Source organism: Oncorhynchus nerka, linkage group LG28 (assembly GCF_034236695.1).
Source record: "Oncorhynchus nerka isolate Pitt River linkage group LG28, Oner_Uvic_2.0, whole genome shotgun sequence".
NCBI lineage: Eukaryota > Metazoa > Chordata > Actinopteri > Salmoniformes > Salmonidae > Oncorhynchus > Oncorhynchus nerka.
In genome coordinates this window covers 74,790,915-74,815,841 of record NC_088423.1, presented here as the reverse complement: position 1 = coordinate 74,815,841, position 24,927 = coordinate 74,790,915, and the positions used below count along the sequence as shown (strand labels likewise).

The window sequence follows — 24,927 nt, the reverse complement described above, 5'->3', positions numbered from 1 at the left end:
AGAGGCGGCCAAAGAAATAATTGGTTTTGGGGGTGACTAGAGAGATATACCTGCTGGAGCGTGTGCTACAGGTGGGAGATGCTATGGTGACCAGCGAGCTGAGATAAGGGGGGACTTTACCTAGCAGGGTCTTGTATGGCCAGAGACCGTAGAGAAAGACCTGCAGAGAGAAACAACACTTCATGTAGCCACCTGAAATAATTAGATGGTTTAATATGGTGTCGATTCCGACCCGAGTTAAGCGCGCGTAAATGGAACGTAGGCTAATTCCCTTTTTATGCACTTTTCTATCTATGTGTATGCTGACCTTGATTCTATTCAACCCGCTATTCGTTCCGACTGGAGAGCTAATAAATTAAGGTGTGACAGAGATATGTCCAATAAGAAAAACGTACTGAACAGTGTTCAATAGGAATCGGGTAATTAACAATGGGATTTAAAAGTGTTTTCTAAAGTTGATTATTATAATTATTATAATTATATTATTATTCATATTAATATTACTAATATTATTAATGATACCATTAAAAATAACGTTTTGTTTTTTATAACTGTTATTTCCATGATAACTATTTAGTCATCATTATTTTTAATGCTGTTAACAATAATGTCAATGTTATAATCAGGCTGACTAGCTCTCGTTCAGGCAAATGAGAAATAAGTCCACTCAGGTTATCCGGAAGGCCAACGTTAGTTACTTTAAGGAGGAGTTCTCTCTGTGAGTCTAACCCCAAGAAGTTCTGGAAAATGGTTAAAGACCTTGAAAATAAACCTCCCTCCTCACAGCTGCCCATGTCCCTTAATGTTGATGATGTGGTTGTTACTGACAAGAAGCACATGGCTGAGCTCTTTAATCAACACTTCATTAAGTCAGAATTCCTATTTGACTCAGCCATGCCTCCTTGCCCGTCCAACATTTCCTCATCTCCCACTCCTTCTAATACGACTATCCCCAATTCTTCTCCCTCTTTTTCCCCTGCCCGCCTCATAGTTTCTCCCTGCAGGCAGTCACTGAGTCCGAGGTGCTAAAGGAGCTCCTGAAACTTGACTCCAAAAAAACATCTGGGTCAGATGGTTTAGACCCTTTCTTCTTTAAGGTTGCTGCCCCTATCATCTCCAAGCCTATCTAAACCTTTTTAACCTGTCTCTCCTTTCTGGTGGAGGTTCCCATTGCTTGGAAGGCAGCCACAGTTCGTCCTTTATTTAAAGAGGTGATCAAGCTGATCCTAATTGTTTAAGGCCTATTTCTATTTTGCCCTGTTTATCAAAAGTGTTGAAAAAACTTCTCAATAATCAAATGACTGGCTTTCTTGATGTCTATAGAATTCTCTATGGTATGCAAACTGGTTTCCACTCAGGTTATGGATGTGTCACTGCAACCTCAATGATGTCACCATTGCACTTGATTCTAGCAATGTTGTGCTGCTATTTTATTGACTTCGCCAAAGCTTTTGATATGGTAGACCATTCCATTTTTGCGTCCCGGCTAAGGAGTATTGATGTCTCTTAGGGGTCTTTGGCCTGGTTTGCTAATTACCTCATTCAAAGAGCGCAGTGTAAAAAGTCAGAAAATCTGCTGTCTCAGCCACTGCCTGTCACCAAGGGAGCTCCCCAAGGCTCGATCCTAGACCCCACGCTCTTCTCAAATTACATCAACAACATAACTCAGGCAGTAAGAAGCTCTCTCAACCATTTATATGCAGATAATACAGTCAGCTGGCCCCTCCTCGGATGTTGTGTTAAATGCTCTATAACAAATCTTTGTTACTGTCCAACAAGCTTTCTCTGCCCTTAATCTTGTTCTGAACACCTCCAAAACAAAGGTCATGTGGTTTGGTAAGAAGAATGCCCCTCTTCCCACATGTGTTATTACTACCTCTGAGGGTTTAGAGCTTGAAGTAGTCACCTCATACAAGTACTTGGGAGTATGGCTAGACAGTACACTGTCCTTCTCTCGGCACATATCAAAGCTGCAGGCTAAAGTTAAATCTAGACTTGATTTCCTATATTGTAATAGCACCTCTTTCACTCCAGCTGCCAAACTAACCCTGATTCAGATGACCATCCTACCCATGCTAGATTACGGAGACAAAATGTATAGATCGGCAGGTAAGGGTGCTCTCGAGCGGCTAGATGTTCTTTACCATTCGGCCATCAGATTTTCCGCCAATGCTCCTTATAAGACACATCACTGCACTCTATACTCTTCTGTAAACTGGTCATCTCTGTATACCCGGCGCAAGACCCATTGGTTGATGCTTATTTATCAAACCCTCTTAGGTCTCACTCCCCCCTATCTGAGATTCCTAATACAGCCCTCATCCTCCACATACAACACCCATTCTGCCAGTCACATTCTGTTGAAGGTCCCCAAAGCACACACATCCCTGCGTCGCTCCTCTTTTCAGTTCAGTGCAGCTAGTGACTGGAACGAGCTGCAACAAACACTCAAACTGGACGGTTTTATCGCCATCTCTTCATTCAAAGACTCAATCATGTCAGTTGTGGTTGCTTTGTGGGATGTATTGTTGTCTCTACCTTCTTGCCCTTTGTGCTGTTGACTGTGCCCAATAATGTCTGTACCATGTTGTGTTGCTACCATGTTGTTGTCATGTTGTGTTGCTACCATGCTGTCTTGTCATGTGTTGCTTCCTTGCTATGTTGTTGTCTTAGGTCTCTCTTTATGTAGTGTTGTGTTGTCTCTCTTGTCGTGATGTGTGTTTTGCCCTATATTTATATTTTATTGATTGATTTATTTTTAATCCCAGCCCCAGTCCCCACAGGAGGCTTTTTTCCTTTTGGTAGACCGTCATTGTACATAAGAATTTGTTCTTAACTGACTTGCCTAGTAAAATAAAGGTTAAATAAAAAATATTAAAAAATATAAAAATATTATTTGTGCTATAATGGCAATTAACTTGATTCCTTTTTGTCTACAGATATGCTCTATTCCGATTTTGACACAATTCCCTCATTATTCCACCACATTTATGCCCTAGGAAACCATGAATAAGGTCAATAGTCAATAGTGGAAAAAGCATCTACTTAATTTTTCCCCCATAGAAATAACAGCATTCTCCATGCACTGTAATTCATCAACTGATAAGAGCTATTGAGCTATTGATCAGATCTGGGTAAATGAGTAATCCGTTTGGTGAAAGGGATGGTAACTAGACAGCAATTTTTGAATATGATTTTCCCTTATGATCCTTGGAGACTAATGTGAAACCAGTCAAGTAGAAGCAAACAAAAAATCATATAAACACAAACTATTAAATAGGCTACAAATGGCTGTGCCGTTATTCAGAATTGTAATTGTGTGCCCTCACAATTTAAGTGGATGAAATGTGGAGACCCAAACTACAGGCTTCTATAGGGCTGAACTTGCCGAGTTGATGTATACGCTTTAGAATGTTTCAATTATATACCCAGAGTTTTCTCAATTTTATTTCACAATTTGTATCATGTTAAATATTAGCCACTATCAGGACCCACCATCAGTAATACCCAAATACATTTACAACTGTCACTTTAGTGTTCGTTTTCTTCCATTTGATGTTGTTATATTTTGCATCATTCCATTCCATTTACCTTTCTTTCCTGTCAAGCCTGTGTAGTTATTCCTGAGGGTCGCTAGCATAGTAACAGAAAGGTTGCAAGTTCAAATCCCTGAGCTGACAAGGTACAAATCTGTTGTTCTGCCCCTGAACAAGGCAGTTAACCCACTGTTCCTAGGCCGTCATTGAAAATAAGAATTTGTTCTTAACTGACTTGCCTAGTTAAATAAAGGTCAAATAAATAAAAAATTAGTGGATCATATTAGGGTAACGTTGTGCAATAGTGTGGGACATGTAGCCTATTAGAATAATTATGGAACTCGCACCACACATACCCATTGTCATATAGTTCCATGATTAGTGAGGATTAGGGTAGATTAATAGGACTGTTGTTCAACACTTACTGCCTGCTTTTTCCCACAATCCAATATGTAGTGGTTTAAACTCGATTTTGACAACTTTCAGGATGAAACAAACCACTATTTTCGATTCATCAATATATTTTGTGCATAAAGGCTCTCCAAACCTGTTTTATTAATGAATCATACACACTTTCCTAACCCTAAAATCTACCAGTTGGTGCTGAAATGGAGACGAAAATATCCATATATTTACATCTTTCTTTCATTGACCCCTGTATTCTGAGCCCCTTCTCTCTATGTTTCCTAGTATGTCTACAACATTCTAATTAAAAGTACACCATATTTAAAGAGATGACTTAAGATAAATGTACTATAAATCCTATTGAATGAAAACTCCACAAGAATATCTGTTGGCCAAATGTATTCAGTACATGCAAGGGAATCCCCTCAAATGTTCTACTGCTTAATCTCCTGTTCCACTTATAGAATGTTAGTTCAAAAGTATTGTGGAGCTCCTGCACCTAAATATAAACAGTTAATGGCACCCAAAACGAGTACGGACATCTATTTCAGTCCAAGCACTGGGTAAGTCTGATTACTAACTACTGAGAAGTGCTTAGGAAAGGCGTGTGTACATTTCCTGTCGGAATGGGGCCCTAGGGTAGTAGTTCCATCATGTTCTCAGGTTATGGAAAGTTCTTCGGGGTATGTGCTCTTTCAGGAATCAGTTTTTCACCATACCATTTGTCATGGCCCCTTACTACAACCAGGGATCGTTTAGAATAAACTTTTCTATACCGTTTCAGCTTCTATATCTTATCTTGATGCTCCCTCATAGATTGGAAAGTATTTTCCAATCTGGAAAGTATTTCCCGAGTGGTGCAGCGGTCTAAGGCACTGCATTGTAGTGCTTGAGGCATCACAACAGACCCGGGTTTGATCTCGGGCTGTGTCACAACCGGCCGTGACCGGGAGTCCCATAGGGTGGCGCACAATTTGCACAGCGTCGTCCGGGTTAGGGGAGGGTTTGGCTGGGGGAGGGGTTTTACTTGGCTCATTACGCTCTAGCAACTCCTTGTGGTGGGAAGGGCGCCTGCAGGCTGACTTCAGTCGTCAGTTGAACGGTGTTTCCTCCCACACATTGGTACTATCTTGCTTCCAAGTTAAGCGGGCGGGTGTTAAGCGACGTTTGGCGGGTCATGTTTCGGAAGACGCATGACTTGACCGTTGCCTCTCCCGTTGGGAGTTGCAGCAATGAGACAAGGTCTAAAAAGGGAGGGGGGAAATAAATGGAAAGTACTTTCCATTAATATCCACTGTATGCTGTCTCAACCCAAAGTGATGGAACACTGCATCCTAAATTTAACACTCAGCTCATTCAGCGCTCGAGTAAGGGAGTGATTTTAGAAAAAGCCATTAAAAACATGCACAATATCTGAAAAGTTACATTTTATTTGTACATTCTGTTGAAACAATTTTTTTTACAAAAAGGTTTAATATATCAAAACCTCAAATTATTTTATTTAGACTTATCTTAATCCAACCTGAAATATATAATTAATGAATCAATAATAATAACATGGATATTCTTTTATCCCGAGTGACTTACAGTTTATTACCTATCCAATAACATAATTTATTTCAGCAATTAAAGTAAAGAATCAGATCATCTTTTAACAAATAAATACTAAGCTATCTCTTATAAGAAAAACAGGAGGAAAACAGTTCTCTGAGAATATAAACATTAAGACTTAATAGGTAGTGAAATAAAACAACATATCTCGTTGATTACAATTCTGTAATATTTCAATAAGTCACATCTCAGAACAATAATTTATGTCTATCATCTCTGTAACACTATTTCTGAAGAACCTAAAGTATTCAATAAGTCAAAATAAATGATATTCATGTTTCCCTACCATTCAGAATTACACATACATCTTCATTAATTATTAGCATACAAAAACCATGAGAAAGAAAATTAACACGTTGCATTGAATGACACCAAGGTCTTGATCCTCCCTACTACGGGATCAAAGATCCCAATGGTACCTGTGTCCTGCTTGCCCATAAAAATAGACTGGCCAGTGCTCCGAAAGCTCTCTTCCCTGTGAGAGCAATTCACTAGGAACAAAGACTTAGCATTCCTGCGCTACAGTAGTATTAGCACGTCCAACGCTGTTTTGGCCGCAATGCCTTTGTCTAGTGCAGTGCAGTCACTCCACTGGGAGGCTTAGCACAGGTGCAGCACAGACTTGTTGATCTCAGGGTTGGTCCAGTCATTCCTGAGGTCGTCTAGGTGATTGTCGAAGTCGATCAGGCTCTCGTAGGACCTTCCTTCCAGCAGAGCCGACGTGATCTTCTGAGCCTCACACCAGTCCTCAAAGCAGTCTCTGGAACACACACAAACCAACACTCCAGAACCTCAGCTCCACCTTCAAGAATCACAAATCAAATCGCATTTGTCACAAGTGCCAAATATAACTGGTGTAGACTTCACCGTGAAATGCTCGCTTACGAGCCCTTCCCAACAATGCAAAGTTTAAAAATAAAATAGTAACACGAGGAATCATTTAAAATACACAAGAATGGAGCAATATACAGGGTACCAGTACCAGATCAATGTGCAGAGGTATGAGGTATTTGAGGTAGATATGTACATGAAGGCAGGGTAAAGTGACTAGGCATCAGGATAGATAATAAAAAAAAATAAAAAAATAAAAAGTAAAATAAATATCTACCACACTAGGTTCTATTTCACTAACAGATATTGACATAGTGTACACCATGTAGTTCCAAATCTTTTTCTTTGGACAGGAATAAGACACCCATCAAGAAATGATGCTTCCACAAGTCTAAAACTGCTGCAGTGTTGCAATGCGGTATGCAAGGCTGACCATATAATTACACATTAGAACTCATTTTTGATCCAATCAGTGATTTTATAGAATCTCTGAGAGGTCGACAGCCTGTGTATATGGTATAGCTGTTAAGACTGTCAAATGTCTGTATGTCCAAATCTTTTTGGATAAATGGCTGTTCGGTAGCTTTGATATATCTAGCCCACATTACATATTAGGAAAGCTCAGGAACACTTACGCATTACAGTCCCTGCATTTCCACTTGTTTTCATGGTGGTCATAAATGGCTAATATGGGCTCATAGCAGCCCATGGTGAATCTGGTGCTGTCCACCTGAGGAACACAACATTATTAGAGATACAGTGGTCAGTGTAGATCTTGTGTGAATTCAGTAATGTGGCAGTTCTGATACTGGATGGCTAATAGAGGATTTACCATAATCATTGCTGCATCGCTGAAGTTCTCTGCAATCCTGGCCCCAACTTTTTCAGCAAACTGGTTAGGTCTGTGGGAGTCAAAAGAAGACAGAGTACATTGTGTACCATATCAACACAACTCTCCACAGAGCACGAAAGGGATCCTGTATCAAAATCTTGTTACCTGAAGTCCTTTGTGCGCTCGTTGGCTTGGTAATACCCAGCTATGACATATTTGTTCTCTTTACACCACGTGTCAATCTGGATGTGGGGAAAGAAAAAAATGATTAGCTTGTTTGACTAAACTCAACACCACTGTGAAGGAAGTTTCTGATAAACTCCACCAATGGAGAAGTTCATCAGACACTTCCTTCACTATGATGTTGCGTTTAGCTTGACGTGTCAGCAGGATTGACAGCTGTTAAATGCACTTCTACTTCAACAGGCCCAGTAACTTGCTGTGGTGAACATGCAATGGAGTAACATGAACATTTTTTAAACATGATGTGAATAGAAGATAAAGACGATCAATTCACTCACCAATGTAAGTGCCACTTCCAGCATAGGTGCCAATGCAAGTGTGCCGTGGAATAGTGGTATACAATCCACACAGAGGATTGGAGTGGAGTGGCTGTCTTTTTTCTTCTCCTTCTGTTTCTCAGCAACCAGTAATCCGTTCACGGCGCAATGAGGATATTTAGCAGCATGCAAAAGCATCTTGCAATAAGCCTGAGTTGTCAATTTAATACTCATTCTTATTTCGAGATAAACACTAAACTAGCTAATTGTATAAGGATGGTCTGGAGACTGCTAGCTTGACAGCTAGCCAACGGATATCATACCCGATACAACAGAGAGACAGTGACAGCTCTGCCAGGTTGACTACGGTTATCGAGTCTCTTATAACTAGCTACCTACATAAAGGTCACTTTTCGTGAATGTTACAGTGCATTAATGTTGTATGTTGGTCACGACGGTAACGTTATATCCTACTACAAATGAACGCTGCTTGGCTTCTCTGGTGGTTTGCACCGGTACTATACTACACACACACACACACACACACACCGCTGTGAAACAGGCAAGAATAAGTAAGTACTTCTGGGTCACGTATATTTGGAATCCTTCAGAATAAAAATCCAGCCCTGTATACTTTGTAAATTAATAACGAGGGCGAAAATTATGGAACATTTGCACAATCATCGACATATTGTATACTACTTATCATACAAATAATAATTTAAAGTAATTATATAAGACATTGTCATTTATTTGTTGATATGTTTATTTTTAAAGCCTAAATGGTCATCAATGTTTTGTGTGTGTGTACTCATTTATTGCACCTTACAAAAGTATTTGTACATTGTGTCACAGTAAAAGGGGGTTCCACTCTACTCAGGAGCACTTCTTGTTTCCAAATACACCGAGTTTACACCCAGAGGAGTGTTGCTGTTCCTTTTGGCGGCACTTAAAGAGTGGCCCGTCATCTTAAATCCAATCGTTTTTTCATATTGGACATACATATTGTACCTATCTGTACATTGTGTCACAGTAAAATGGGGGTCATTCTACTCAGGAGCACATTTAGTTTCCAAATACACAGAGTTTACACCCAGAGGAGCATCACTGCTGATTTGGTGGCCTTTAAAATGTGGCCCATCAACTTAAATCCAATGTCTAATATGAAAAAACTGTTTGATTTAAGTTGATGGGTCACCAAATGACCAGTGACACTCCACTGGGTGTAAACTCTGTGGATTTTTATAAACTTTGAGTGCTCCTAAGTAGAATGGATTGTGTACTACTATGCAAAAAGAAAAACGTACTGAACAGGGTTCAATATGAATGGGTTAATTAAGAATGGTATTTACAAGTATTTTCGAAAGTTGATTATTATAATTATTGTAATATTATTAATATTGTTATTACTATTAGTATTAATAGTAGCATTATAAATAATGTTTTGTTATTTATTACTGTTCTTACCATAACTATTTAGTCATCATTAGTTTTATCTCAATCTCTTCATTCAAAGACTCAATCATGGACACTCTTACTGACAGTTGTGGCTGCTTTAAGTGATGTATTTTTGTCTCAACCTTCTTGCCCTTTGTGCTGTTGTCTGTGCCCAATAATGTTCATACCCTGTTTTGTGCTTCTACCATGTTGTGCTGCTGCCATGTTTTTGTCGTGTTGTTACCATGCTGTGTTGTTATGTGTTGCTGCCATGCTATGTTGTTGTCTTAGGTCTCTCTTTATATAGTGTTGTGTTGTCTGTCTTCTCGTGATGTGTGTTTTTGTCCTATATTTTTTATTTAATTTATTTTTAATCCCAGCACACGTGACTGGCAGGAGGCCTTTTGGTAGGCCTTCATTGTAAATAATAATTTGTTCTAAACTGACTTGCCTAGTTAAATAAAGGTTAAATAAAATTATTTGTAATGCTGTTAACAATAATGTCAATGCTATAATATTATTTGTGCTATAATGGCGATTAACTGTATTATTTTTTCACAAAATTATAAGTGTGCTAACATTTCCTCATAAAACGTTACGAATTTCAACCGTTTGTATTATTTTTCGCCATCTTCATTGATAAACTTTTACTTTAAAGGAAAATCTCAGAGGTCAAGGCCTTATTCTTGCTAGGTCTTGCTTATTCTTGCTGGCGGAACGAAGGTAGCACACACCCGGGTTGAATCCCACACCATATGGCAGGCCAAAAACACCATTTTGGTTCATTTCAGGGCACACCGCGTGACAGGAAGAATGACAATGCTGCGCAACATGGTAGCAAATGAACACTAGTTTCGCTACATTGTCGTAAAAGTTCAAGTTCAAATTCAATTGCACAGCTAAATGAATCACCACGCACATGATTTTACAAACACATTTTAATATGTATATAATAGTGTGAGTACATATGACCGATTGACCTTCCATAGTTTCCCATAATCCCTTGCTAGCTACGTATTTCCGGTTAATCACACTTTAAACCTTAATGGTTTTTGGGAGCGTCGGCGAAACGAGAACAAGTAAGAGATGTCGGGTGAATTTTCTAAATTATTAGACGTCTGATATACAGCTATCATAGAACATATTATATCGTTTTTAATGAAGATAAACATGCTACATATGTGCTGTGTAATCAAAAATGGATTTGTCAATGTTTCCGAGAGCGGAGTGAAGAGATGTGACATTGAAGAGAGGCAGACAAGACAAGGGGCAAATAGGCAATGGTTGGCTAGGCTAGCTAGCTTCCTAGCTAACGTTAGTTAAGGTGTCATTTTCCTGTATGTAGTCTGTTTTTGTGGGTATTCCTCCTCATAGTAATGTGTAGTGTTACTGTGGATTTTAGACCGGAACAGGAATATTACACAATGTTGGATGTCTGCCATGTATTTGACCTTGTGCCAGTTAGCGATGATTAGCATTGTTAGCTTGAGTGTGAGCTTGAGCCTTCTAGTTAGCTATCGTTTGAACCAATGATTTGTATAAACCCCGGTATTGAGGTCACTGCGCAGTATTGAGGTCACTGCGCAGTCATCATGGTACCCCTCAATTGTAAAACAGATTTTTGGAAGCAATAGAAATGCATTTATTAATTTCTACGTTCGTTTTTGACACGTTCATTCTATTAGACACATTCATGCATACTTTCACATTGAGCGCGAAACAAATAAACAATTTCCTAAAATTATATATTTGTTTAGTACTAATGTTACTGTCCCCAGTACAACACTGAATATACATAAAATGTTGTCATTGAAACAGTATTTAAATTAAATGTAGAATTCCAATCATTCCTATGGCTGAGTGCTCCTACCTGTGAGTGCCAATATGGCCGACCGGTGGCTTCAAAGCATCTCAATGACCATTACATAGGCTGCAGTCCAAAAACAAAAAAGACACACTATCCCCTCAGCACTCAAAGTAGGTGGACACTTCTGATGTATCATGACGCCTGACAAGTACATTTTCAGGGCAAGGAAGGGACATCAGTTTATCACCTTTGTGAGAATTCTGGATATTACAAATGTCTACTTTTTAAAAAAATGAACAGGAAATCAAAACCAGTAAGAAAAGGGTATCACAACCTGAGAAAGGAACAACAATTTTACCTGGATAAAACATGGGAGAAATACACAAACATTACGCTATAGGCCTTTGCCTCTATATATGTTTTGAATCAATGTAATTTATCAATTTCAGAACAGAATTAACTATTTGTAAATGCATCCTGTAAACCGTAGAAACACTAGTTGTAAAAAAACAAATGAAAGGGTACATGTAAAAAAAACAAATAAATTAGAGAGGCATCTAAGCACGCTCCCCACGGATACAATGGGCCAGCTGGATGTCTTTGGTCATGATGGTGACACGCTTGGCATGGATGGCGCACGAGTTGGTGTCCTCAAACAAACCAACAAGGCATACCTCGCTGGGCTCCTGCAGGGCTCCAATGGCTGCACTCTGGAAACGCAGGTCAGTCTTGAAGTCCTGAGCAATTTTTCTCACCAAGTGCTGGAAGGGCAGTTTGCGGATCAGCAGCTCAGTGGACTTCTGGTACCGACGGATCTCACGCAGGGCCACCGTACCAGGCCTGTAGCGATGGGGCTTCTTGACCCCACCAATAGAAGGGGCGCTCTTGCGGGCAGCTTTGTTGGCCAGCTGCTTACGTGGGGCTTTGCCTCCAGTAGATGTACGGGCCATGGCTCCTACAAATCACCTTTGATACAACAGACTAGAGGTCAACTGATTTAATTGGAATGGCCGATTTAATTAGGGCCGATTTCAAGTTTTCATAACAATCGGAAATCGGTATTTTTGAGCGCCGATTTAGCAGATTTAATTACTATTATTTTTTACACCTTTATTTAACTAGGTAAGTCAGTTAAGAACACATTCTTATTTTCAATGACGGCCTAGGAACGGTGGGTTAACTGCCTCGTATAGCGGCAGAACGACAGATTTTCACCTTGTCAGCTCGGGGGATTCAATCTTGCAACCTTACAGTTAACTAGTCCATTGCTCTAACCACCTGCCTCTCATTGCACTCCACAAGTAGACTGCCTGTTACGCGAATGTAGTAAGCCAAGGTAAGATGCTAGCTAGGATTAAACTTATCTTATAAAAAAACAATCAATCAGTCAATCATAATCACTAGTTATCTACACATGGTTGATGATATTACTAGTTTATCTAGCGTGTCCTGCGTTGCATATAATCGATGCGGTGCGTATCGTTGCTCCAATGTGTACCTAAGCATGAACATCAATGCCTTTCTTAAAATCAATACACAGAAGTATATATTTTTAAACCTGCATATTTAGCTCAAATAAATCCAGGTTAGCAGGCAATATTAAAACCAGGTGAAATTGTGTCACTTCTCTTGCGTTCATTGCACGCAGTCATTGTATATGCAACAGTTTGAGCTGCCTAATTTGCCAGAATTTTATGTAATTATGACATAACATTGAAGGTTGTGCAATGTAACATGAATATTTAGACTAATGGATGCCACCCCTTAGATAAAATAAGGAACGGTTCCGTATTTCACTGAAAGAATAAACGTCTTGTTTTCGAGATGATAGTTTCCGGATTCTACCATATTAATGACATAAGGCTCGTATTTCTGTGTGTTATGTTATAACTAAGTCTATGATTTGATAGAGCAGTCTGACTGAGCGGTGGTAGGCAGCAGCAGGCTCGTAAACATTCATTCAAACAGCACTTTTGTGTGTTTTGCTAGCAGCTCTTCGTTGTGCGTCAAGCATTGCGCTGTTTACGACTTCAAGCCTATCAACTCCCGAGATTAGGCTGGTGTAACCAATGTGAAATGGCTAGCTAGTTAGCGGGGTGCGCTCTAATAGCGTTTCAAACGTCACTAGCTCTGAGACTTGGAGTGGTTGTTCGCCTTGCTCTGCATGGGTAACGCTGCTTCAATGGTGGCTGTTTTTGTTGTGTTCCTGGTTCGAGCCAAGGGAGGAGCGAGGACAGGGACGGAAGCTATACTGTTACACTGGCAATACTAAAGTGCCTATAAGAACATCCAATAGTCAAAGGTTAATGAAATACAAATGGTATAGAGAGAAATAGTCCTATAATTCCTATAATAACTACAACCTAAAACTTCTTACCTGGGAATATTGAAGACTCATGTTAAAAGGAACCACCATATGTTCTCATGTTCTGAGCAAGGAACTTAAACGTTAGCTTTCTTACATGGCGCATATGGCACTTTTACTTTATTCTCCAACACTTTGTTTTTGCATTTATTTAAACCAAATTGAACATGTTTCATTATTTATTTGGGGATAAATTGATTTTATTAATGTATTAAGGTAAAATAAGTGTTCATTCAGTATTGTTGTAATTGTCATTATTACAAATAAATAAAAAATAATCGGCCGATTAATCGGTATGGGCGCTATTTTTTTTTGTGGGTCCTCCAATAATCGGTATCGGCGTTGAAAAATCATAATCGGTCAACCTCTACAACAGACAATGTTAAAAATATGAAACTCTTCTTGTGTCCTTATTTATTGCGTTGTTCACACCTGGAAGGAACGATTTTTAAACGGACTGCCCTTGCCCGGAAATTCCTCACTTGTTCATCCTGCGATAATTGTTTTCAGCCACTGTAGCTTGTGGGTGCTTTATATGCGCTACAGTCAATTATGATTGCATGTCTACCTATATTAACTATATAATTATGAATTTACGCCTACTGTATGATAGCTATTAAATTAATTATCTAACTAACGTTAGCCTGCCTAGCTGGAACTTCTGAAGAAGGAACATGTTTTATTTCTACAATTTCCAAAAGCTAACTAAACAAAAACATAATTACTTTTATGAGACGTGTGTGTGTGCTGTTATGTGCATTAGTAGCACAATTGCTAACCTTTTTACATTAGTTTTTACTTATACTTGTATGTTGACTTCTCCATTGATGTTGTTTTAAAGTTTTGGCTGACTTAGCGGATGTACAATTGTCGCGAATTGAATTATGTGGAGTTTCAGGCCCGGAGTGAACATAATTGTGCACTCGCAAACTCGACTAAAAACGAGTGCTGAGGGGCTTATGTTGCAAACTTCCCTTGCTTGGCTAATCATTTGGACCGCCCACCAAGATGGCGACGGGATTCCCCTAAGGGCATAAGGCGAGGGTAAGTGGACGAGGATGTCTTTTTATGAGTTTAAACCGCAACCACCATCTTGACGGGCGGTCCAAATGATTAGCCAAGCAAGGGAAGTTTGCAACATAAGCCCCTCAGCCCTCGTTTTTAGTCGAGTTTGCAAGTGCACAATTATGTTCACTCCGGGCCTGAAACTCCACATATTTCAATTCGCGACGATTGGTTTGAACCAATACCTGGGCTTGAGGAGATGATGAATATGATGACATTTCCTCGGAAGTCCAGATCCTTCAATTCAAAGTCCCATTAACCAGTTCTGCAAATGTTATGTCAAAACGTTCAGTACTCAACAATATATGGTGTTTCATAGAGCAACTATCATCATTACTGCTGTTACTCATGGTTTGTACTTTCAAAAAAGGTTAAAGTAAAAACATATTCTTGTTGACCCTTTTTGGAAGTGCATGCCATGAGTAACATCAGTAATAACGAAAGTAGTTCTGCGAAACTCCATATTTTGATGAGTCCAGATCGCATTTTTACATAATTAAAGTTTGCAGAGCTGGCTAATGGGACTTTGAACTGAAGGATCCCGGGCGTCGGAGGAAATCTCATATTCATCCCCTCCACAAGCCCAGGTATTAGTTCAGCTAACGTTAGCCTAGGTTGAATATAACAACTCATTATTTTCAACATAGATGTTAGCTAGCTATCTATTAGCCTGTCTAATGTTACCATTGAAATGTTTGGTTAATGTAAGCTTGAAATGTCCACTGCTGATGGATGGCTAGTTATGTTTAGTTTGCTAGGCAACTTCCTAGCATAGACATTTTAGCTGGGTAACTTCATCTAGGTTATCCTAGCTAGCTAGTTTTTCCTATTTTTTGCCAGTTCTGTTTCTTAGATTTTTATTTGTTACAAAAACTGGTTGCTAGCTATGTGTGCTTGGGCAGTGACCATAACTAGTTGCTAAATGTCAGATTAGGGAGGCGTGCAGTTTCATAAATGATCTTGTTGCTATTTTTGACAAATTGATTAAGAATAAAACTATTTTACAAAGACCTGATGGCTAGCCGCTAGGCTATAGTTCCATGTCATCAGAATAACCTCTTTGAGATTCGTTGGTCAGTAATGGTTTGTTACATTAGTAGCTAGCGATATTCATTTTTCATCAAGGGTTTTCTCATACATGTTATTTTCTTTCAGAATGCTGGCCACCAGAGCCCTTAGCCTTGTTGGCAAACGTGCCATTTCCACATCAATCTGTGTACGTGGGGGACATGGTGAGTGACTGTTGGCAGCACACACCACATACTTGACCTTCATGGTATGGACCTTTTAAACCACCGTCTGTAAATTGTACCTACCACTAAAAAGTTGGCACACAAACAAATGTTAACAATGGATAAAATACACCACCACCAGCATGGTTTGGAGATGTACAGTAATCAGACAATAACAGTTTATTGTAGAATTAGAGATTTACGTTTTTTTTTAGGTAAACTGAAAAAGCAGTTATGCGGCTCCCAAAAGCACACAGAATGTATTTGCACATACACATATTTGCTAAGCAGGTCCCATGCAGGTTTGAATACACGTATTTACTGGTTGTGTGTGTCAGTCCTATGTAGTAACATGGTGAGTTTCCTGCAGGTGTTGCCAAGGTAGACGACTACGCTCTCCCAGCCTACTTTGACAGGCGGGAGAACCCCCTCCCAGACGTCCAGTTTGTGACAGAGCTGAGTGCAGTGCAGAAGTCCTTAAAGGAGAAGGAGAAGGGCTCCTGGGCCACACTCTCCAATGAGGAGAAGATTGCATGTAAGTGGTTTTCACCTTGTTGTTGAATACTTGACATTTGTCCCTCTTTTTTTTGCTTATTCAAAACAAGAAAGAAGTATTGTTTGCCTATCTGTTCTGTTAGTGGGGATATAATGATTCACCGATACGCGTCGGTCCCCGGTTCAAATGTTTAAGATGTGAGTGCATCTGTCCGTGGGAGCCCAAACCAATCCATATGTAGCATGCATCGGTAACCAATTAAAATGTTACAAATCGGTTCACTCATGTTTATTACGTCTTTTTTTTGTTGCCTTATTCTGAAAATACATTATCTGTTTGAATTGATGCGTCCTCTCCTTCAGCCTATGACACTTTTATGCATGTAACTGCATGTGATATTGATCTACAAGTCCGATAACCGCACAGTGCGGGAGACGCAGCTGCTCGCGCCAACGAGAGGTAGGGCTACCCTATCCCTGTTCTAATATTCGTAGGCAACATCTGCACAGCACCTTCAGCATTTACATGTTTTTAAAATGGCTTTTACAATATTAAATTGGTTTCCCTCAATTAATAAAACCTATGTAATTTGCTGGGTCATTTAGCTAGGCTTCCATCCAATTGGAATATTCTCAAATCTGCATAAAAACCATATGCAGATTTTCATCACACAATTTTCCATCAAGTTGACCGGTTGAGGATAAAAGGCTGGTGTTGTGCACATAAAAATAGCTTTTGTGGTTAAATTCCCATGTACTGAATAGAAAATACAAGATAAATGGGTTTCCACTGCATTTTCAACTCTACTGATGGTTTTCTCACAAAAAATGTTGTTATATAGTGAGTGTACCCACTCTGGTATTGGCACGTGCGCTGTAGCCATCAGGTCGCAGACACAGTGGGGGTATAGCCTACATTAGATTATTATGGACAAAGAGAGATTATTTTTGTCACGGCAGCCAAGCATCAACGATCATGTCATCAGAATAAGACACTATTTATTGGGAGGAAGCATCAAGCTCATCACCTGCACCACCCTGTGAAGTTCACTTATTTCATCTGTATCCTAATAAACTGCATGCTTTCCTGACAAGTCCTAATGTGGGAGGATCACACGTCTTTGCGTGACTCCAGGTTTACTTCGATATACTGGTTATTATGTAGCAGTATTTATTAGAGGGGTAAATATAAAGATTATGTTCAGGCGCCAGGCAGGTATTAACCACGACAAGAGTAGAATAGAGAGAATACCACTACCAGATCCACACACATCAGCAGAAGAGACTGCCTAGAGTGTAGCCTGTTTCCCAGATAGCCAGTGGAGAGAAGACACCATATAAACCCATGTCACAGCACAGGGGTAACCCCACCAATAATACCTCATACAATAATAATAATGGCAGAACAATTGAACGGCAACTTCATAGAAACAATTTACAAGAAAGAACCCAGTCATCAACAGAGGATTTGCAATAATCTGTATTACCTTCCAGTGGAGGAATACAGAGTGTATGAAGGTGTGTTCATAGACAAAACAAAGGCCTTTAAAAATGTCCACAATCTTCTCGGCCACATGTCACTAGTACACCCCACCTCAATACAGTTCAAATAACAATCCTCAACTTACAAGCAACCTCACTTTTAACTACAATGTCCACCCAAATACTTCTGGCAGGGCAATAATAGTCCAGCTCTAATGAACATCAATGGGAAGTGCATTTGAAAAATAGAAAGTATGTTGCAGGGTAAAGCACTGGAACAAGAGAGGAGAGAAAGAGAACGAGAGAGATCTTGGCTGTGGTCTTCAGGCTTGCCGGTGTACTGTCTGACCGTCTGATTTGTTGGTTTAAATTCAAAGCTTCGCAACAATGTTGCTACTAAACCATGCGATCCATAACCGGTGCGGTCCCAAACGATAACAACCACGACCTAGAGCTGTCACACCGATGATTGAGTTAAATACTTTATAAACTACACACTCTGCAAATAAACAAGGACATCTGCAGCATAGCACACACAATCAAACTGTCGCTCCAACCAAGCGCTCCTTCCCAGAGTGCTGAAAGAGCTGTCTTTATTTCCTCCTTCCTTACTGCTGATGCGCTCTTAAAGTGTCAGTGCAAGCACGGTGAAGGCTCCGTACAGGATTTCGCCACAATTATATCAATATTAGCTCATTAAAGCGTTTCCACTGACATTTCAAGCATAATTAATTTACAGACCCTAAAGGATCACACCTTGTCTATTTTGTTTTGTCGACATTTGGAAAGTTTACTGACAACTTTTCCATCAGGCATGGCATAACTTTTTTGGTGTCTAACATGTACTTTACTTGCATTAAAAGGTTGGATGGAAACCTGGTTTGTGTTACCAAATGCGCTGTTGGAAGTAGTTTGACATGTGGAGCTCTGTGGGCTACCGGAGTGGACATAACTCACATCTTGCTGATTGCACATCTAACTGCTGATTAGGGTTTTTCGATTGCCAAGTTCACCATGCAAAATATTTTTGTTCCGCTTTAAACAGTTAATGGATTTGGTCATTTTTACATGAACATGGTAAAGGTGTATTTCATATCAAGGACGGCAATCATTTTCACCAGCCGCACTGGTCAGAACGGGAGAAGAGAGCCGCTCTGGTCAGAACGGGAGAAGAGAGCCGCTCTGGTGCCAAACTGTCAATAACATTCACTTTTGAGACAGGTGAAATCAAAAGCTGGGTTATATTAATTGGCCATGTATGTAAAAGCTAATTTCTTAAGATAAATATATACATTTTACTAGCTCAAAATGTATCTGGTATATGACAGGTTATAGCAGCGTGGGGACAAGACAGAAATTGCCCCCCCTAATCTGTTGCTCAGTCTGCCCTATGGATCAACTCACACATTACACACACGGCAGAAATACTTTTTTATCATACAGCAACGACAAGCCATGGTTCATTCACTCAGCTCAGAGAAGTCAGCTCAGACAGATCCAACTCACCTCCTGAGCTCCATCACTATCAGATATTCATTTAGAATGGAAATGAATGTGTTCATGCCCTTGTTAATCGCATCGACTCATTCCACTAATTAAATCAAATCGTTTCAAACTACAAATGTCGTTCATGTATCGGAACCCATATATCTAGATGCATATTGCATTGTGCTTGTAAGGAGAGATGCACATCCCTACCCGTTAGTTAGGCTGTGTTAAATGTTATCTAACAAGTCTTGCATTTTCTCTTTACCAACAGTGTACCGTATTAGCTTCAAGCAGAGCTTCGCAGAGATGAACGAGGGCACAAAGGAGTGGAAATCGGTTATCGCAGGAATGTTCTTCTTTATTGGCATGACAGGACTGGTTGTCCTATGGCAGAGGAAGTTTGGTATGTCTTCTAATAAGAAAAGGAATGGGAACATTTATTGTGGATGGAGTCTGTGATAATTCAGTTGTAATATACTGAACAAAAAATATCAACGCAACAATTTCAGATTTTACTGAGTTACAGTTCAAATAAGGAAATAAATATATAAATTAGGCCCTAATCTATGGATTTCACATGACTGGGTAGGGGTGCAGCCATGGGGGGGCCTTGGAGGGCATAGGCCCACTCACTGGGGAGCCAGGCCCAGCCAATCAGGATGAGGTTTTCCCCCAGGAAAGGACTTTATTCCAGACAGAAATAGTCCTCAGCACCCCCCACCCTCAGATGATCCCGCAGGTGAAGAAGCTGGATGTGGAGGTCCTGGGTTGGCGTGGTAACACATGGTCTGCGGTTGTGAGGCCGGTTGGACGTACTGACAAATTCTCTAAAACAACATTGGAGGCAGCTTATGGTAGGGATGGATATTCAATTCTCTAGCAACAGCTCTGGTGGACCTTCCTGCAGTCAGCATGCCAATTGCAGGCTCCCTCAACTTGAGACATCTGTTACATTATGTTGTGTGACAAAACTGCACATTTTAGAGGGGCCTTTTATTGTCCCCAGCACAAGGTGCACCTGTTTAATGATCATGCTGTTTAATCAGCTTCTTGATATGCCACAACTGTCTGGTGGAGGATGATCTCAGCAAATGTTAAATGCTCACTCACAGGGCTGTAAACACATTTGTGCTAAAAATTTGAGCGAAATAAGTTTTTTTGTGGGAAATTTCTTGGCTATTTTATTTCAGCTCATAAAACATGGATCCAACACTTTACATGTTGCGTTTATATTTTTGTTCAGTGTGTGTTGATGTTCATCATTTTTCCACCCACCTGTTAAAAGCCACAAGTCAGCATTATTTTGCAATGAGATGGATATACAATATTATTTTTCAGACATTTATACAAGATATTATTTTACATAATTCAAATACTGTATTTGGCCATCAGTGCCAATTCAAATAAATGGGTTGCGTGTCTTCTCTGCCATTGTATTGCCACCAACCATAATTGATATAACTGACAAGCAACCAGGTTGCTATTGTGAAACAGAATGTTCTGAATGATGATTACCTTGGTAGATAAATGTTCAATACAGACTGTTAAAGAATATATGTTCATGGGTGAACTTTGAGGCAGAGCCTAACAAGCTGTCTGTCTCGCTGCAGTGTACGGACCTGTCCCCCCCACTTTTGAGTCAGAATGGAAAGAGAAGGAGGTGCAGAGGATGCTGGACATGAGGATCAACCCGGTGGAGGGCTTCTCAGCCAAATGGGACTATGAGAACAAGGAATGGAAGAAGTAAACCAACCATCCAGAGGACCACATTACATACCATGACACCAACAAACGTACAAACATACCAATTACTTGTCTGTATGTATCTATTGTCCACATTACCTCAGTACGTTTTGGAAGGCCTCTTCCTCTTAAGGTTATCATGTATTATAGAGCAAAATAAAGTTCCTATGTTTACCCAATAGTGTGTCTCCACTTTGCTGTTATACTACAATGACACTGGAGGAGTAGGCCCTACATGTCAGGTATATGTTGTTATTCTACCATGTGGTAGAGGGTTAAATGACACTGGAGGAGTAGGCCCTACATGTCAGGTATATTTTACTAGTACATCAGGAACATCATAAACGGCATAGGTGTGATATTTCCACATCCATGGTTTTCCCTATTTTAACTGGCAAGATTTGTTTTGTTGCCTTTAATTGTGTGAAAATCGTACTGGGGTCAATAAGTGGTAAAGCACCATGTTTTTGGTTGCCATTTTAAAGGAATGCACACTAGTCCTGGATTAGGCTATGGCAAGCGTTTGTGGGTTTACAGGAAAGAAAAAAGCATAGGCTGTCAGATCATTCCAATAGTTAAAATGCATATATTTAGGACATAGTACAAAGCAGTAGTACTGAATGAATTGATAATCATTTCCAGCTCTGAGATCACGAAACCCGCGCGGACTGGGCTGCATTACGGTCCCATGTACCAATGAAATCCTTTATCGGGGGAAACCCGGAAGAGGATTATGGAGCGAAGGTTACACAGAGCAGCGTTATGGCGATCGTCTTCTGAAGCAATGTAGACAAAGCGGTCAAAAGTACACCCATGTTGATCTACAGAGGCGCAAAGTGGTCTCACTCGTGACGGACCGACCATTTCGCACGCACCCCTTCATGTTAGTCAAAGTCCGTCCATGTTCTTTTCCAATATTTTGCGTTGTTGCATTGAGACGTAAATACTCAGCTGTATTTTAAATACTTCATAATCTTTATCGCCTGCGAGAGACATGGGGAATGGAATGAACAAGGTAGGGGCCTTTGTGTTTTTGTTATTAATGTAACTGTTCTGTTCAATGGCTTTTGATTGTAAGCAAGGCACTTCCTCCGAGGAGCGTAAACGTTGAACATAGATATGCGCGGAATATCTGTCGTGTTATTTACATCATCCATCTACATGCAACGCTGAAGTCCCCTGAATAAAACTAAAGGGCAGGCTATTCATCACACACTGTCACTTGATGTAAATACCCTAAATCAAAACCTGTATGAGTTATCAAATGGAGAAAACACTTAGCCCGTCTATTTTGACTGTTTTAAAGCCCGTATTGTCATCTGTCAATCGTTGGGTGTTTAAATGTTTTGTATATACAGTACCAGTTAATGGTTTGGCCACACGTATTCATTCAAAGTTTTGTCTTTATTTTTACTATTTTCTACATTGTAGAATAATAGCGAAGACATCATGCTTTGCTGCTTTGCATAACCAGCATGGCTATCCCAGTATTCTGCAGCGATATGCCATCCCATCTGGTTTGCGCTCAGTGGGACTATTTATTTGTTTTTCAACAGGACAATGACCCAACACACCTCCAGGCTGTGTAAGGGCTATTTGACCAAGAAGGAGAGTGATTGAGTGCTGCATCAGATGACTGTTTCTGTATGATATGTTGGATAAAGGAATAAAGACAGACACCAATGTCAAGTTGAATAGCCTTGTTTGTGCATTGTACAAATCCCTACACGTGGAGTCCCGGGAACAGTCCAGCTAGTCAAATACCTATCAACTAGACTCCGTAACATCCTTTTCAATAAAGTGCAAACATAAAGGCATAACATTAAGTTCTTAACAGTCAAGTCATAACAATTGAAAAAGCATGACATTTTATTTTTACTTCAGTTGTCATCTTCCTTTTACATTTACATTCATTTTTTTAATTAACGGAGGACAAGTTAACAGTCTCTTGCTTACAGAGTAAGCCTGTCCGGTGGCTTGCACAACTGCCCCACCCGTGAGTATGTCTGGGCTCTGACAGGGGTAGGATTAGGGCCACGAGCTGGAGAGCTTGGTGAGGTAGAAGCTTCACCTTCAGTTGGCCCATGTCTCAATTCTGCACCCCTTACCCTTAGGCCTGGACTGTGATCCAGCTCATCTAGGTGAGTGTATGGCGTGTTCTGGTTTGTCTGCTCTGCTACGTGCAGATCTACCCAATTGCGACGATAGAGGGAACCACCAACATCCACCAGGTAAGAACGTGGTGCAACTCTCTGCAGGCCCAACGTGTGCCCAGCCTCCAAAGTCCTGTGTGGTCTCCCAGCAGCGGTTTCATCCTTATCGTTTCACCCACCTCCAGCTCTGGTAGGTCTCGAGCAGTCCGGTCGTAGAAGCACTTAGCAAGCTGCTTTCTGTGACGCAGTTTGTCCGTGATGCCAACCATGACGCAGGGCTCAAGTAGATTGTTAGCTACGGGGATGGTACACTTCAGACGTCTGGACAGAAGGCGTTGTGCTGGGCTGCTGTCCATGTTTTCGGTGGGTGTGTTCCTCCACTGTAAGATCGCTTTCCATGGGGTCATTGCTGTCGCGCAAGGCACTGCTTAACAGGTTTTTTCAATCTTGACAACCGACTCTTGCCTTGCCATTTGCTTTTGGGTGTCTTGGAGAGGTGGTCACGTGGTCAAACTCCCATTCTGAAGCGAAATGCTTGAACTGTGCAGTGAATTGTGGGCCATTGTCTGTGATGACCTTGTCAGGCTGACCTTGCCTTGCAAACTGCGCCTTGCAGCGCTTTATGACCGTCTCTGCAGACAAGTCAGGGAGCAGTTAAATTTCCCAAAAGTCAGAGTAGTGATCAACGATGAGAAGATAGTCCTTTTGTCTGTGGCTGAATAAGTCCATGCTGACGATTTGCCAGGCCCTTGTGGGCAGTTCGTGTGACATCATGGTTTCCTTTTGCTGTTCATGAGCGTACTCGTTGCATGTGGTACAGTTGCTGACAAAGTCTTTAATTTCTGCTTGCATGTTTGGCCAGTATAATGTAGCATGCGTCACCTCCAACGTGACTGGAGTGTATGCGGGTAAGCATCTCTGGACGTAGTGATTTGGGAATAATGACCTTCTGACCTCTGAACAAGACGCCATTTTGCACGCTGATCTCATCTCGAAAGGTCCAGCATTCTCTCACTGTGAAAGGTGTCTTCTCTTTCAGGTATGGCCAACCTGCGAGAGCCATGGACTTCAGTGACTGTAGGTGTTCGTCCTTGTCAGTGTGTTGCCTGATCTGAGCTAGGCGGTGATCTGTGAGGTTTAAGTAGTCTGCCTGATTAATCTGTTGAACAACTTGTTGTTCCTGCTGTAGCGAACAGATGGCCTGCCGCTGATAGACAGTGCCCCTGCTAGTACATTGTGCTGTTGCCCTGCTGTGTGTCGCTGATGTACATCTCTGGTCCTGGCTTGTAAATGACCTTCAGGCTGTAGTTTTGCAGAGTCAGGAGCATGCTTTTACATTTCTTTTGAAGCCTCTTGGGCGCATTGAGGAGAGGTTTACTGAATATGGCAATGAGTGGTTTGTGGTTAGTTTCAGCGGTGACCAGCTCTCGACCATATAAGTAGTGATGGAATCGCTGGCAGGAAAGACTATGCTGAGGCACTCTTTCTCAATTTGTGCATAGTTTTGTTCGGTGGGGGTGAGTGCTCTTGAGGCAAACGCAACAGGCTGGCCTTCCTGCATAAGGCAGCATCCAAGTCCCCTTTGGCTGGAGTCACTCGGGATTGTGACAGGCTTCGTGACGTCGTAGTAGCGAAACACGGGCATGGATGAAGCCAGAGATTTCATCTCCTGCACTGCGGCCTCGTGCTTGGGTAGCCACTGCCATGGTGTGTCTTTATCCAGCAACCGGCACAGAGGCTCACAGACTGCTGATAGGTGTGGCATGAACTTTGCAAGATAGTTTGCAAAACCGATGAGACGCTGTACTCCTTTTGCATCAGACGGGTTTGGCATGTCGAGGATCGCTAGGACCTTGTGTGGGTCCGGCGTCAGGCCTTTTGCCGAGAGAATGTGGCCATGGTGGACGTCTTTCACGTCTTTCACCTTGAACTGCAGCTTCTTCAG

The 24,927-nt window shown here is 40.9% G+C and overlaps 4 protein-coding genes across 4 annotated transcripts in view; 2 read left to right on the top strand and 2 right to left on the bottom strand.

Moving 5' to 3' along the window:
• Positions 1 to 5,353: 5,353 nt before the first annotated feature.
• Positions 5,354 to 8,267, bottom strand: LOC115112823 (ER membrane protein complex subunit 8-like). The gene is made up of 5 exons (XM_029639821.2): positions 7,737 to 8,267; positions 7,381 to 7,457; positions 7,216 to 7,285; positions 7,019 to 7,113; positions 5,354 to 6,312 (listed from the first exon to the last, which is right to left on the bottom strand). Exons 1-5 carry the CDS (start codon positions 7,947 to 7,949, stop codon positions 6,153 to 6,155), a joined length of 615 nt encoding a protein of 204 aa, XP_029495681.1. The 5' UTR covers positions 7,950 to 8,267; the 3' UTR covers positions 5,354 to 6,152.
• A 1,860-nt stretch (positions 8,268 to 10,127) lies between these two features.
• Positions 10,128 to 21,008, top strand: LOC115113675 (cytochrome c oxidase subunit 4 isoform 1, mitochondrial). The gene is made up of 5 exons (XM_029641598.2): positions 10,128 to 10,231; positions 15,545 to 15,621; positions 15,992 to 16,156; positions 19,358 to 19,489; positions 20,697 to 21,008. The coding sequence occupies exons 2-5, from the start codon at positions 15,546 to 15,548 to the stop codon at positions 20,831 to 20,833; spliced, it is 510 nt and encodes a 169-aa protein (XP_029497458.1). The 5' UTR covers positions 10,128 to 10,231; position 15,545; the 3' UTR covers positions 20,834 to 21,008.
• Positions 11,502 to 11,909, bottom strand: LOC115113676 (histone H3.3A-like). Its single transcript, XM_029641599.1, has one exon. It carries the CDS (start codon positions 11,907 to 11,909, stop codon positions 11,517 to 11,519), a length of 393 nt encoding a protein of 130 aa, XP_029497459.1. The 3' UTR covers positions 11,502 to 11,516.
• A 536-nt stretch (positions 21,009 to 21,544) lies between the features above and the next one.
• The window catches only part of LOC115113673 (interferon regulatory factor 8-like), a 55,473-nt gene continuing 52,090 nt past the window's right edge, over positions 21,545 to 24,927 (top strand). Inside the window, exon 1 of the mRNA XM_065013122.1 lies at positions 21,545 to 21,844. Coding sequence (XP_064869194.1) covers positions 21,824 to 21,844 — 21 coding nt within the window. The 5' untranslated portion in view covers positions 21,545 to 21,823. The remainder of the gene's footprint in view (positions 21,845 to 24,927) is intronic.

Coding starts and splice junctions, on each gene's coding strand:
- LOC115113675 (XM_029641598.2), top strand. CDS start 15,546: ATGCTGGCCACCAGAGCCCTTAGCCTTGTTGGCAAACGTGCCATTTCC. Junction 16,157..19,357: donor CAATGAGGAGAAGATTGCAT/GTAAGTGGTTTT, acceptor CTTTACCAACAG/TGTACCGTATTAGCTTCAAG. Junction 19,490..20,696: donor CCTATGGCAGAGGAAGTTTG/GTATGTCTTCTA, acceptor GTCTCGCTGCAG/TGTACGGACCTGTCCCCCCC.
- LOC115113676 (XM_029641599.1), bottom strand. CDS start 11,909: ATGGCCCGTACATCTACTGGAGGCAAAGCCCCACGTAAGCAGCTGGCC.
- LOC115112823 (XM_029639821.2), bottom strand. CDS start 7,949: ATGAGTATTAAATTGACAACTCAGGCTTATTGCAAGATGCTTTTGCAT. Junction 7,458..7,736: donor TGGAAGTGGCACTTACATTG/GTGAGTGAATTG, acceptor CCCCACATCCAG/ATTGACACGTGGTGTAAAGA. Junction 7,286..7,380: donor GAGCGCACAAAGGACTTCAG/GTAACAAGATTT, acceptor TGACTCCCACAG/ACCTAACCAGTTTGCTGAAA.